Genomic DNA, 14,722 nt, shown 5'->3' on the forward strand with positions numbered 1-14,722 from the left:
TGACAACAGATTAATTTTGAAGAATTCCGAAAAACAGCTTGCTACTATGTAATGATGCTAATTTCTTATTTGAACGTTCAGACATGTGCTTGTCAGCTGATCCTTATCCGTGTAGACAAGATATTTGAACTGGAGATGGGAGATTTTTGTGATGGAAAATTCACCTATATGAAATAACCGCCACCAGTACTTTGGATTTTGTGTGCCATTTTCTGTAAGATGTGCAATGCGCAAGGTATGCGTTCTGACTGCATCCTCCCTTTATATGCATTTTCATGTTCTTGATTGACTATATGAATTTCACGTTTTAAGTTTAAACCAGTCAATAATGGAAACAGTGTTTCTAATTACCAATCTTCAGATTCGCATGAGGCACACTCGTCCAATTTTGAGTTTAGTCATCAGTTTAGGGCTCCATCAGTAGCACACCTCCTTGGAAATCCTTCTCTTTGTGGGAGTACGGCACCTAAGCTGAATTTCTAGTTTAGTCTACTTGTTAACCAACAGCTTACACTGAGCTCTGTTTAACTCGTTATAGATTCAGTATTTTCACAAATGCAAGATTAAAACGGGGGGAAAAAAAAGAATCAGACCATAAGTTAGATACCTTCCCTCTTTTGTATTTCCTAGAGTAGGCCTGTTACTCAAACTGCATATTTAACCTTTCATTTATTTTTCTTTTTCTTTTTATTTCTCCCAGTGTTTCATTTCTTGGTTTGCTCATGTTTGTTCACCACACTGCTGCAGCACCAAGCAGTTTATTTTAGTTGATAGACGTTTGTTTTTTTTTTTTTTTTCTTCCATGGGTATTGTATCTCTGTGAAATTCAAAGCTCATATGAAAAAGCAGCTTCCTTTCCATTCTGAAAAACCTAGAATTGACTTAATTATTTTAGATTTCCAGCATTTCTATTTCTCGGTGAATTAGGGTGGAATACAGGATTTCTTTATTATTGTGATTGCAGTGCATGCTGCAGGAAAATAGCCAAGTAGAATCCCTCTAAGCTAATAGTCACAGTGCTGCTTATCATTGTCTCTGTTTTCCTCTGTACAGCAGGGCCAGTTTTAACCACCTAAAGAATTAGGAACTGTGTGAATGTTTAGGTTTATAGTAGAAAAAAAAATTGTTTTACTACATAAGCCTCAGATTTAATTTTATTTTTTTTTACAGCAAGTTTCCTTGATTTAAAAATATTGGTTTCATATTCAGCTTTTTTTTTTTTTTTTTTTTTTTTTTTTTTCAATCACATGTTTTAGAATGTACAAAGTGAAAGGTAAATGTAATGAAAGAAAAGAATGGATGTTTTCCAGGATGGGCCTAATCCAAAGCCCCAAAGAAGTCTATGGAAGACTCATGCCATTGACTTTCATGGCTTAGGACTTGGGCTGTGATGTCTCATAAGATGTAGTTATGTAGCAAGATTATTATTTTTTAATCATTATTTTAAAATTAAGAAACGGTGTATTAGTTGCAAGTAACCTCTGTGTGCTGAAATAAGCTAATAATCCAATGCAAAAGTGTGAACATGAATTTCCAATATCCAGTTTTCAAGTGCTAGTGTTTTGTTGTTGTTCTTTTTTTTTCTTTTAAAGTAAGAATATTTTTAAATGAGGTACAGGAAGATATTTTTAAAACAGTACAACAGACTGAATAAAAGAAGGAGCTCTATGTGAAATGGTTAATAGGCTTTATTGGCAAATCATCACTATTGCAAGTGTCATAGTTACAGCTCAGCTTTAAAGTATATGAATTTAAAACCTAACTATTGTGACTAATATTTATTTCAAAGTACAGAATGTGTCACAGCAGTAGGGCATCCTATTATTAATGCAGTAAACTCTTGCTGTAATACTTTTTGGTATGAGGTTGCTGTGCTCAAGTTCCCAGCTATATAAAAGTAACAGTGAAACATGCCTTTTTTCAGCTGTATCTTGCTGTAACATGTGAAATGACTCGTTCCCAGGAAAAGCCATATGGACAAGTTGTTCCATATTAAACTACTACAGTATAACTTTGAGCTGGCCTCGTATGCTATAAAGTCTCTGGTTAAAACACCCATTTTAAAGACTGTTTTCAATTCTGTTCTACTTTTTAAATCAAGTCAAGGCATGGCTCTTCCAAGTAATGTATTCAGGTTGGAATTTCTTAATATGAAAAAGTTCATGAATCCTTACCTGCTCTTTCATCACTGCGGTGCTGATGCTTTGCAAGGAACACATCTGGGTCTTGCTCTACTTTAAATATTCTTTGCACTGCATGGAATTGCGTACTACGTTACCGCTATACAGTTTTTCCCCCATGATGCCAGGTTATACATCAGATCTTAAGTTCACTGAAGGAATTTGCAACGATCTCATTGACTTTGAATATGAGAGTAAAAGCCGCAGAAGAGTCATGTTAATGCAAGCAGATTTGAGCAGAAGGTGATACATGGCCAACATGTTTTCTTCACGTTTCCTTTCTTTTTTACCCTCAAGGAGGCACCTGCTGCTGCAAAGGGGCACTGCAGTAGCTTCCAAATCAGGAACATTCACTCTCTGTGCTTACAAAATTTTTTTTTTTTCCTTCCCTGTAAGCCGCTACTTAAAAACCATTCTGAATATCAGTGTATAAGAAATAAACACAAGAATCATATTTCTGGGTAATTTTTTTTTTTTTTGCCTTGACATCTGGTAGGTGAAAGGAAGAAAGCCTGTGCATTTTCAAAACCAAATGAAATACAACCTTTCCTGTTAAGATTTATATTTTAAATGTCTCTTGTTCAGGGAAGGGGAATTCCCTAGCCCCGGTTTATCTTCACCAGAATATTGGTAGCTCATACATGAGCTTGTGTTTTGTTCTTTTTGTTTTGGTAGTGTTTTCCAGTTGAAAAGAAGAGTGAGCTCCCAATCCTCTGCCGTTTCCAAACCTCTAGTTTGTAGTTGTACTTATCATCAATATTGCAGGCCCTGACACTCTGCAGCACTGTCACTGTATATACTGTGAAGGCAGTAAAAATGAGCACTAATCAATCTTTCAGGGAGAAGCAATGAGCATTAGAAGGCCACTATCCTGTGACTAAACACACCCCTTTTATGGAGTGTTGGTGCTAATAAAGGACAGCTTATTACTGAGGCAGAGACCAAAGCTTGGGTGAGGTCAACCATGACTGGCAGTCATCAGTCATTCTTAATGATACTTTTTCCCGTGCTTTCTAAGGGATTCTGAGCAGAGTGCAAATCATTCGGGGTCATCCATAGTTCATGTACCCACAGATGGCAAAGGTTTTGAAAGACTTTAGTTTAAACTTGTATTTTTTTTTTTTTAATGTTATTCAAGTAGGCAAAAAAACCCTCAAACAAAACAGATTTTTGCTCATTTGGAATGTTGTATTTTCTTTCACTCTAATAGATGTTTTACACACTAGAGTGCTTGTGCATTATAAAGAACTACATAAATTTATTTTTATGACGTCTGTCTTCTTTAATTATTACCTTTGATGTCTATTGGTGACTAAAGAGAGCTTAACAGGATTTCTCTCCCTTCTTAAATTTCGCAAAGTGAAACTCAGCCAGTCCCTGACAGATGTCTGTTCCTCACCTTCAGGATTATTTTATAAATCCCTTTCTGATGAGCGGAAGTGTCAAATCAAGGACAGGTCATAAAGTAAAAGTATAAACCTTTTAAAGGGAGACCTTGGTAATATATAAACATTTTGCACACTATCTGAAATTTTATGGACTTCAAAAAAAATGATATTTTAGCAATAGGAAGGCAAAAGTTTAAAACACCAGACGGTGTGCATGTGTTTTTGAACACACAGTTTTCCCTTGCTCCTTATCTTTCTTTCTATAGTCAAATTTTACATGCATTGAGAAAATAGCTGTACTATCTGTAGGGCCTGTCACTAAAGTTTGTGTTTCAAAGGATCTCCATATTTCGTTTACTTTGAAATTTGTGCTTTTTTTTTTTTTGTTTTGTTTTTAAATTCCGCAGTTAAGCACTCTCTGCACCACCTTGAAGTTGGTGAATGGTTATATAGCTGCTCTGATCTAGACAACTGCTGTCATTTTCAGCTGGTTGAGATTATCTGAGATTTTGCTTGAGTGAAACTGTAAGTTTACTTCTAAAAACTGAGGTAACCTGGATTGCTTTTTGGGTTTACTAGTAAGTCCACACCACTGCATCAAGTATTTAACATTACAGTAACACTTCATAATATAAAATCCTGATGGCAGGTTGGAGGGCAAGTGAATGTATGTCGTTTAATGCACCTACGTACGTGCATATGAATGTGTACATACTTTAAACTTCGGCTATAACCGGTGGCATATTTTTTATGGTTACAGATAATTTCATTTTTGTTCTTATCTTTTTATTGGCAAAAAAGACAAACATATACAAAGTGTGTAAACTGAAAAATGAAATTCAACTTGATTAACATTGAAAGCTCATTTGTTTCTCAGTGTGTGGGTACAGCACTGAGCACATTGGACCCTGTCCCACATAAAGACATGTAAAAGTTACCGTATTACGTACGATAAAGTAACATAAAAGATATGGTGTGTGTAGGGGGAAAGGTAAATTATTCTTTTTAAAGGTCAGAGGTTTTCTCTGCAGTGCTTTTGTGGCTGGAGAAATTGTCTGATGAAGTCCTTCTTGGTTGCTGTTGTGAATGTTTACTTTGCTGATTTGGATCTGCTTCTTTTTTTGTGCCCTGGTTAAAAGCTAGTCACTTGTGCGATACTGCAATTATGCATCATGTCCGAGGATTCAGGGGAGTTGAAAAAGTCATTGATGAACTGATATGACTGGTACATCACTAGAAATGATAGAAAGTATATGTAAATTAGTGATTGAGAAACAAACATTTATACAGTGTTAGAGCTGATAACAATGCTCATTAAGGCCTGATCCAGGAAAGTGCCTAAGCGCTTTTGTGAGCCCTGTTCCTACTGACGCTCTCTATTAATTGCTAGTGAAAACACAACTGATGCTAGAAAGCGACTTACCTGTCCTGAACACCCTGATCCAGCAGCCGGCTTCATGCAGTCACAGGGGTGCGCCCATGTACAGCCCATTGCTAGATCAGGATCTGAGTTCACAATTCATCCAAGAAATACTTCTATTGCAGGCTGGATGTATCAGATGAAACCTTGCATTTTTCAACGATGCAATGTTTTAGAGGGCATGGAGGAGGCAGGAGAGCATCCATGCTGGGAGGAAGATGGTGAAATGCTTGTCCAGTCTGAATTTCACTGCTGGATAGGGGGCCTACTGAAAGTTAGGAGCTTTTCAGCCCAACCCCTAGCAGTGATAGTTTGTTGCTACATGGGTCTTGTGCCAGTTGTCTCTCTGGTCAGGGGATGAAAGTCACCTTTGGGTTCAGTTGCTGTCATACTGCTCTGCATATAGAGGATAAACAAAAAGCAGAGCTAGTCTATGATTGCATCTCATCAAGGTGATGCGCAAGTTCAGCCTTTCAGATGGGAGTAAGGCTGTTTTTTTGATACTGCATCCCTTCTTCTCTCCTCCCCCCCACAGTGTTTTTGGATGTGTAGTTTTTTTTCGTATCTGGAATCCTTTATTTTGTCTTTACAGTCTGGTTGAATAGGAATCGTTTAGTTTATGCAGCTTTGTGCTTTTTCTCTACAGCTTGTATCTGCATGAATGTGTTGCAGCCTGATGCGAGTTCATTCGATTAAATAAAATGCTTAAATTGTAATCCGTGCAAAACGATCATATTTGAAACACTTGATGTCTCGGTGAGAATCCATTTAATAGTGATCAGATTTAAATGATTTAACACAGTGGTGGTGGTGGGAGGTGGGGAAGGGAAATACAGTTTTGAAACATTCCTGTATATAAAAAAAAGATTAAACCAAATTCAGATATGTCTCTCTCCCCCCTTCTCTCTCTCTCTCTCTGTCTCTCTCTCTTTTTAAGCAGTCAAAAGATATACTGTATCCCCAGTGAAAGGGCGCTTTCAATCCAGTTATCCACTTTACCCAGTCTCAGTTTCCAGAACCTTCCACACTCCCCCTGGTTAAACCACTAAGCCTTTGATTCCTTCCTGATTACACTATGCAAGACATCTATCAAACACTGTCTTATCTGTTTGTAAGGCAGCTCAGGCCTCAGATTTAAGTCATGGGTTTTGGCTACAAGTTGGAGTGTGATTAATAATTGACTAATGTAGCTTTTATTTATCACAGGCTAGCACATTTCACCATTACCGAGTTAATTTATGTTAAGTGTAAGCTGTCGTTCAATCTGTTTTTCAACTTTTTTTTTTTTTTTTTTTTTTTTTTTTTTTTATAAATCCTAAGTCTATCTTTCACTTTTTGAGAAACAAAATCCTTACACAGGGCACAGTCTTGCTCGGTGCCAAAAAGTTGATTTCCTTTTCAGCGGAGCCATACATCACCGGCCCTCCCAGCTGCAGTGTCAGCCCCTGACAGAATGACATGTGTCATTTATCAAAGGGGCCAGGCCGGGCCTTGGGAAACGTACACGACAAAGCCTGAGAGAGTTCATTTCGCAGTCCCCTCCTACCCTCTGCGAGCCTCTTGCCAGGAAAGCCTGTGATGTTTCTGTCTTCACAGCATTACTGTAAGTCCTTCAACCTTCACAGAATTAACCCTCGCCGCCGCCGCCGCCGCCGGACCTCCCCCGGGGAGCTGCGGTGCCCAGATGCGGGGCTGGCTGGCTGGGTGCAGGAGCAGCCTTGCCCTCGCCCGCTTCTCCGACGCCTCCCGTGAGGTTCTCCTGGTCTGGGGGGTTCGTTTGTTTGTTTGTAAACCCCGCATTTTGTCCACCATCAGAATTAAAGTCCTGCATCTTTCCACAGCAGGGCAAGGTCAAAGGCGTAAAGGATGAGGGAGTAAAGCCCTTCAGTCGTGGAGAAGGGGCAGCCACTGTCCTGTGCGCAGGTAGGGGTTTGTGCTTCGTGTAAGGCAGCGAGACAGGGAGTCTTCTTCCACCTTCCTCTTTAAATTTTCCTTCGAGCTGTTCGGAAACCAGGCGCTGAAGCAAACACAGAGGGTCATTTCTCAGGGTGTCCCTGTGTCATGCCCCAGCCCTGCGGCACCTGCCCAGAGGAGGTGACCTGGAGGGACCCCCAGGCGCTCCCCTGACGAGCAGCGGGCAGGTGGGCACAAGGAGAAGTCCGCAGCCCCGGCCAAGGGGAAGAATCCCCCAACCTCAAGGTGTCACTGGCACCGAGTAGTTGGATGTCTGCACGCTGCTGCCTCAGTCCCGCAGCCCAGGAGATGACAAAGGAGTTAAAGCAGAAAATAGTCGTCTGTCGAACAAAGGGGAGAGTATTTTCAAAATATAGCAACACTTTCGCTGAAACAAAAGTTTTGTTTGCATGTGTGCATGAGGTTGTTTTCAGTGGCCGAATTTTACATTTTGATCATGTACAAAGAATGTGAGAAAGTTATTGTCTCCTCCCCTTCCCCCACCAAATCACTCTTTGTACTTTGCATAGTTCCTACCACGCTGAAGTTATTTACAGCATCAGATATCATTTAAAGAGATAGCTAAGGAGACTGTAGCCTCAGCTAGGAACTTTCCAGAAAGGAGTCCTATAAATTAGCCATTGCTCAGGAGTGGCTGTTTTCTAGTCAGGGCTGGTCCTTTCATTTGTCTACATAAGGCTAATTTATTTTTGCAGCCAGATGTGGGCTGACAGCCATCACTCAGAGCTTCCTTCCCCCACTGTTAGGAGGTCGGGAAAACAGTCACGTTTCCCATTTTACAGAATCCCCATCAACATTATTGAAGATGGATGTATCTTTAAAGCAAAGATTGATTGTGGATATCGGAGTTATGGTGTCATTTATCATAGTGAATATTATTTAGACTTGGATTGTACAAGGCTGTAACTTGAGACACAGCCAGGGGAGGGACAATCTGGAAACGAGGATCCATGAACTTTAATGGATGGATGCTTTTTCAAAGCTCCACTCACTATAGCATGATTTACTTTTCTTACGGAAAGGAAACAAGCATTTCAGTTTTAAAGGGCCAGCATGCCGTCTTGTCCTCTTTAGTGGGTCCTTCACGGAGGCATCCGGGACTTAAAGCTGAGACAATAAATAGAGACTGCGTCTGAATGTTATACACGTATAAGTGCTTTTATGTGAAACACATCTAGGTGCACTTGAGACTCTTGCTTGTGTGAATTACACTAGTTAGGTTCTCAGCTGCAGGGGTACTGTGGCTGAATAACACAAAGTATTGATTATAGAACGCTGTGATCTGAAATTTCAGAAGCTCTAAATAAATTGCATTCCAACTAGCAATGTTACATTGCTGTGTTCATCTCTGCTTGAGAGGCAGAGAATCTAAACTACACGGGCACTTACTGCTTGAGGTATGGTACAAAGAGAGAGACTCTAGTAAGTTGCACACGTACCTTGTGGAGCATCACCACTGTTGACTGTTGAGATATACGGCAGACCTAAACAGCCTGATGCATACTGTATTTACATTCCACCTCCGTGTAAAACTTAGAAATGTAGTTCTGGATCTTGCAAGTGAAAACATACCTTGTATTTTCATAATATGTGTCCTAGGAAAAATGCTTACAACCTGTTCAAAATCTGAAGGCATGGTTCAGCTAAGGCATTACTTCTGATCTTGTACCACCAACACCTCTCTGTGCTTCATTGAGTCTATTAGAATGTGTTTCACACTTTGAAACATGACTTTTGATTTTCAGAGGTGAATTAATTTGAATTCAGAAGATGCTCAGCCGACTTCAGTAAAGGGGAAGGTTCTTGAAGCTGGTAGCAGAGATCTGGATACAACAGGAAGCTGGCATCAGCAGATCTCAAGCATGCTTTCACCAAAAATTCTGGCATCTCGGTCCCAACTCGAAACTTTCTTCCCTTACCATCATTTTCCCAGTTGCTTTTGTAGGTAACCCCCTGCTCCCCAGCTGAAGTTACTTATTTTCCATTTGACTTCTCGTTTTCATTATCTTCCATTTCAGAATGATTTCATTTTTTGAGTTCTTTTTCATGTCTCTAACCATAGCTTGGGTCCCTGTTTACTTGCCCCCCCTTCAATGGGTCATGTATCACAGTTTGGGAGTTACCATACTGTCCAAAAATTTTACATTGGGCAGCAGTTTATTCGTGTGGGCTGATGTGTATCAGCTAAGAGCAAGGTAGTCCTGCCACATTTGTTGTCCTTGATGAACTCCTCACATACTAACATGTAAGACAACACTTCCACGAGGAAATACTAAATCTTGCACTAAACTATCTCATTTTTTTTCTTAAATAAAACCAGAAATCACTTTGCTGTCATAAACCAAATTCAGTAAGAGAGTTTTCATATGAATAGTCAAGCTCAAGAGTTTAAAAAAAATCCAAACAATGGAAACAATTATGAACATCTGTTTTTGAATGCATATGTATTCTGTACATAACAAACAGAGAAATCCTATTATCTAGAACAATAAAAGGGAATTTCCCTTTCTGTCTGAACACTCTCTGGGAAGAATATGGTCTTCCATTTAGAATCATGGTTAGCGTTTTTTTTCCTATTAATGAGATGAAAATGAGGATTTTTTTTTATTATTATTTTTTTTGTGGTCCAGATTCCAGTTTCTGGGTTGCTAGTATAAATCATGAGAAATCTATTTTTACACCTGTGCAGCTGAGATCAGAATGGTTTTGTGAAGTCCTGCTGTATTTACTTATACATAAAAAGTATTTTTCTCTTGCTTGAGAAACATACAAAATGTCTTCAAAGAGGAAGCAGTTTATCAAATTCATATTAATCACAGCATCAATAATGTTGACCGGGGTCAAGTCATTACACTAAATATATTGTAACCATTATTAATGCATGTAGCCCAGTGCCATAGCCATGATATAAGACTGCTGTTTCCTGATTAAAAGCTGTTTGGTGATGCAGAGATTCAATACAGATTCTCCCTGCCTTGTGGTGACTGACAGTAGCTTCTGGTATTCTGCTTTCTTCTGACAGTGGAGTATATTAATATGAACACACCTTACAGAGGGGGCTACAAGAAGTGCAGAATGCAGAAAACAAAAGTGTCTAATTTCAGCAGCCACAACTGTGCATCCATAAGGCAGCCAAATTTATCATGGCACATTATGGAGTGCAGCAAATGTCATGAAAACCATTGTTTTTTAATTTTTTTCCCTGAGAGTCTGAATGAGGTGATTTATGGTAGTTATCCATCTTAAGGGTCATCCATCAACTTTTAGTTGCTAGGCAATCAAACCAACAGCTGTTTGCTTTGAATCAAGCTGAAAAGTTGTCAGTCATCACATGCAGGTATGACCTTAGTGGTTAAAAACATTATCATGCATGCAAAATTAAAGAGGCAATGTCCTTGTTCTCCCTCTTCCATAACTTGGTTCATTATTTCCAACGAGCACCACAGGTAGCATGAGCCTGAAACTTTTATTTAAGGCAGTGATTTGAAAGAGCCCAGTGATGTAGATGCTGGTCATTGCATCACGGAAATATTCACAAGCTCACATAAAAGTTCTTTGTACAGGGTAAATAAATGCTAGGGTAATAAATGGTGCAAGAAGTAGTGTAGATGAGGGTAGGATGCTGTTACTCTTTTACTGTCTCCCCTTAGAGCAGTGGTGAAACCTCTTGAATTACGTGTACGCTGTTCCACCATGTTTGTTACTATAAACAGAACAATATTCCTTGTGAGGTGGAGGCACTATATTTGACAGTGTAAGAACAACCTGGACATAATATGAGGGCATGAATCTGTTTCTATTTCTTGCTTCTGGTCTTCTTGAAATCACTTGCAAGGTGTTATTCTTCCAATTGTCATTTGGCTCGATTGACTTCCATTCCTTATTAAACAACTTTGAAACTACTGGCCCATGAGGGGAGCTGGATTCTGCAGGAGATTCTAGAAAATACTGAAAGGGTGGAAGTAAATTGCTGAAGAGACAACAATGCATGATTTGACAATAACTGTATAATTGCTAGCTAGCTGTTTGTGCCTGATACTTCAAAACTTTATGCATCTCCACTGCTGTAAACTCGAGCCACTGAGCCACTCTTGAGATTCAGAGAGATGTAGCAAGATGTAAGAAATGCTGTGTGCGAAAGTGAAAAAGGGGAAGTGAAGTGAAGTTTGGCAAAGAAACAACTTTTGAGCCATTTTTTATCAGATGTAGCCAAAGGACTGCCCTTCGCTATCGATGACCGGTTTCTAAGAACTCAACTATAAGCTGCAGATGTTGAGATGAAAGTGCTCTACAAAGAAAAGTCTCATCGCCGCAGGTCTTTCTGAGTCCTCAGGCTTTTCTTCAGAAGGAAAAAAATAAAAAGATTTGTTTTACCTCTATATGTATGTGTATGTTTACCTCATACACACTTGCAAACATGAGGCCAGGCCTAGCGAAGATGACACATGGTAGTTGTCAGTAGATCTTACTTTCCCCAGACTGTATATTTTATTCTGCTAACCTGTGTGAAACAGTAAGTGTCTTGTCTTCTAAGGGACTCTGCCATATGCTACCTAATCATGGTAAAAAAAGGACTCTCCTCTTATTTTGATAAATCTTTTATAATATTTCAAATTTTATCTACATAGTTGCACAATTGTCTTTAACTTCCGTTTGTGTATGAATTTGGCTATACACTTATTTAGATGTCACTTAAGGTAATAGTGAACAATCCTGAGCCCTTGAAACCACTGTGTCATCTGTGTGGGCTCTTGTGTGGGCTCCCATTCACATAACATCTGAGCACCTTCCAAGTGTTAATGTAAAATATATGTGCAAAATACTCCTTGTAGTGAATGCACTGATGGGTGATAACCACTTTCATAACATCCTCGCCATTGTATTTTCACTTATCATGTAGCTCACACCAGGTGGCTTGTTAGCAGTTGCTAATGAGTTTGTTGTAGTGTGGGAGGTTCCCAGGTTGAGAGCTACACTTGCAGTTTTGCTCCCTCGCTTGCACTGTTTCCAAGACTTGTGTGTATTCATGTTTTAAAACTCTTCTAACACTTAATTTTGTTCTGCACGGAAATATAGATGTAGGAAACATGTGAGTCAAAGCTTATCATGATATATTTATTTGTTTGTCCCTTTAAAAAAAATAACACAACAGAAATAGTCTCTCCTCCCATCATAGTAATATTTTCTGTTTGTCTTCTCACTGAAATAGATTAGTAATAGTGTAAGTCCTAAATGGATATCCTGATGTCTTTGACTCGCTTCCATTTACTGCAGGCAAAGCCTGCTTTTCTACTTTATTTTTTTAAGATAGTAACTACTATAGCCGTAGAGAGGGAATGTTGATGTAGGTTTTACAGGAAATTTAAGGAGAAAATGATCACTTTGGGACAGATAGTAGTACCCTGTCAAGTATTATCCCATCTGCAGTAGAGTAATGAAACTCATAGTGGGAAAAGGTGGCAGAATCAGGCTATTTGATCAGGTTTAATCTATGAAGTGCCTAACCTAGTCCTTTAACCTTTAGTAGAGCTCAGTACGTAATCCACCTGTCCTCATCACCAAAGGGACAAAATGAAGAATTTGGCCTGCTGTTGAGCAGAATGAATTTCCATAGTGGATCAACCTAATGTTACAGTGATGACACGTGGTAATTTGATAGTTACCACATAATAACACGAACAATGCGGGACATACAGTACTGGATAACTCCATTGGATGTGATGGTAATTACATGGCAACTCACTGACTGTTAACACTTTGTCTTCTGATTGCTGTGCACTTATCTTGTGTCAGTGATGTAATTAGCACAGGTGTTTCTGCGTTTCAGGTATATACAGTAGACTGTGTACATTTTGTACTTTTTTTTTTTTTTTTTGAATCCTTGGCCTTTATATTTACAGGTTGGTTGTATTATGTGTAATGTTGATTTTTTTATTTTTTTTATCAACCTGCAGAGACATGCCTCTGTTCTTGCAAATTTTAGTGCTGTTCAGAGCATGTGTGTTTCCTTTATTGATGCATTTCTAACAGGAAGAAAAGAGAGAAACCTAAACAAATTTTGAAAATTAGACTAAACTAGACTAGAGCAGACTAGTCCAGTTGGAAGGGACCTACAAAGACCATCAAGGCCAACTGGCTGACCGCTTCAGGGCTAACCAAAAGTTAAAGTGTATGACTGAGGGCATTATCCAGACACCTCTTAAACAGTGCTGGACACGGGGCACCCACCAGCTGGCTCGGAAGCCTGTTGCAGTGCCTGAGCACCCTCAGGGCACAGGCACACTCCCGATGCCCAGCCTGACCCTCCCCTGGCACAGCTCTGAGCCTTTCCCCTGCATCCTGCCCTCAGATCCCAGGGCAGAGACCGGCGCCTCCTCTGCGCTTCCCCTCCTTAGGAGGTCACAGAGCACTGTGAGGCCGCCTCTTGGTGGTTTTGAACAGTTTACTTGAATTAAAGCTTGCAGACAACATGAACATTTAAATCCTGGATTTTCTCGTTAGCTAGATTTTTAAACAGTCTTTGGCTTTGTTTATAAATTACATTTATATACTTGTAAAATTACTGTCGTTATTTTCGATTAGAGAAACAAACATTTTGTCTAGAGGCTCTGAATCAAGATCAGAGACTGTTCAGTTAGTCACTGTTCAGAAACTTTGAGCACAGACTCTGCCCCCAAAGTTAAGGATCATGATGAAGGGCTAACATGGAGTAAAAGGGAAGGACAGACACTATAAAAGTAAAGTCTTGTAGCAAACTTCGTAGGGTGTATCCTTTCTTATAAAGATTATCCCTTGTATGGATTCCATTACAGGCAGTATGTAGCATACGAGCTACATTGTATTTTACTAAGTGACATCATGCTTGAAGAATACTTCTTCATTTGAACTTTTAATTTGTTTCATGAGGGATCTGTTAAGTAGACGGAGTAAAAACTTTGTTGGATGATCAGATAAACTGGCCAGTTACCCCATTATCTGTCTGGGACAGAGATAATTTTTTATCATCAGTTTTTCTTAATTCTTTCTCCTTATATAATCATCAGCATTTGCTTTCTGAAAGTTCCCAATTTCTAGCAGATCCTTAGGAAGCACAGTTACCTTCCTGAGCTGAACTGCCCATGTTACCCGCTCAGCCTACACAAGAGAAGCCCTACCTTACATGCTGCACTCCCAACTTAGCTTTTGCTAAGATACATCTTTCCAGGTTGGTCCCTTTGCACTGTATTTTCTTTCTGGAAAGAGCACGTAGGAATAAAGCATTACTTCTCAATAAGACTGAACCAGGAGCATCCCTTCAATGCTTTGTACTTTAAAAGGTTCTGATTTCTTCTTCTAGAGATGGTTTCTAGATTGGGGAATACTATTTGTAGCAGTTTTAGGAAAAAATCAGCTAAATGTATAGTTGCTGTAATTCTCTTCCTCAGCACAGTGCCACCTTGCCCATTTCCATCTTTCCATGCCTTTGATTGATTGGTGTGTGCTTGTGTTTTATATGCATCTTGCCAAAGCCCTGTGAGTTTATGGTGCTGTCAGTGCTATGGAAAGTTTGCTGACACCAAAGATGTAGCAAACATAACTGTGAAAATTTCTCACTATCACCATTGTTTTGCTTCTGCCCTTCTGCTGAAGGTTACCGCTCCCACAGCAGCAGGGATTACCACTCCTATCAGCAAACAGAATGTATCTCCATTCCTCAGCTGCTTCTGTGCAAAGTCCCAGCATCATCACTTGAATCCATGTTCACTGGCAGACTGCAGCAG

The 14,722-nt window shown here is 39.5% G+C and overlaps 1 protein-coding gene and 1 long non-coding RNA gene across 3 annotated transcripts in view; one reads left to right on the top strand and one right to left on the bottom strand.

The window, feature by feature from the left end:
• TSHZ1 (teashirt zinc finger homeobox 1) overlaps positions 1–14,722 on the top strand; it is a 55,658-nt gene that overhangs the window by 10,374 nt on the left and 30,562 nt on the right. The window contains exon 1 of one of the 2 annotated variants that reach the window (XM_072034833.1): positions 6,490–6,591. The exons of the other annotated variant lie outside the window; for it this stretch is intronic. Coding sequence (XP_071890934.1) covers positions 6,567–6,591 — 25 coding nt within the window. The 5' untranslated portion in view covers positions 6,490–6,566. Of the gene's footprint in view, positions 1–6,489; positions 6,592–14,722 lie in introns of those variants that run through there. 2 annotated transcript variants of the gene reach the window in all.
• Positions 4,339–7,765, bottom strand: LOC140001894 (uncharacterized). The gene is made up of 2 exons (XR_011807621.1): positions 4,992–7,765; positions 4,339–4,801 (listed from the first exon to the last, which is right to left on the bottom strand). It is a non-coding gene; the product is annotated as an uncharacterized lncRNA (long non-coding RNA).

Source organism: Anas platyrhynchos, chromosome 2, assembly GCF_047663525.1.
Source record: "Anas platyrhynchos isolate ZD024472 breed Pekin duck chromosome 2, IASCAAS_PekinDuck_T2T, whole genome shotgun sequence".
NCBI lineage: Eukaryota > Metazoa > Chordata > Aves > Anseriformes > Anatidae > Anas > Anas platyrhynchos.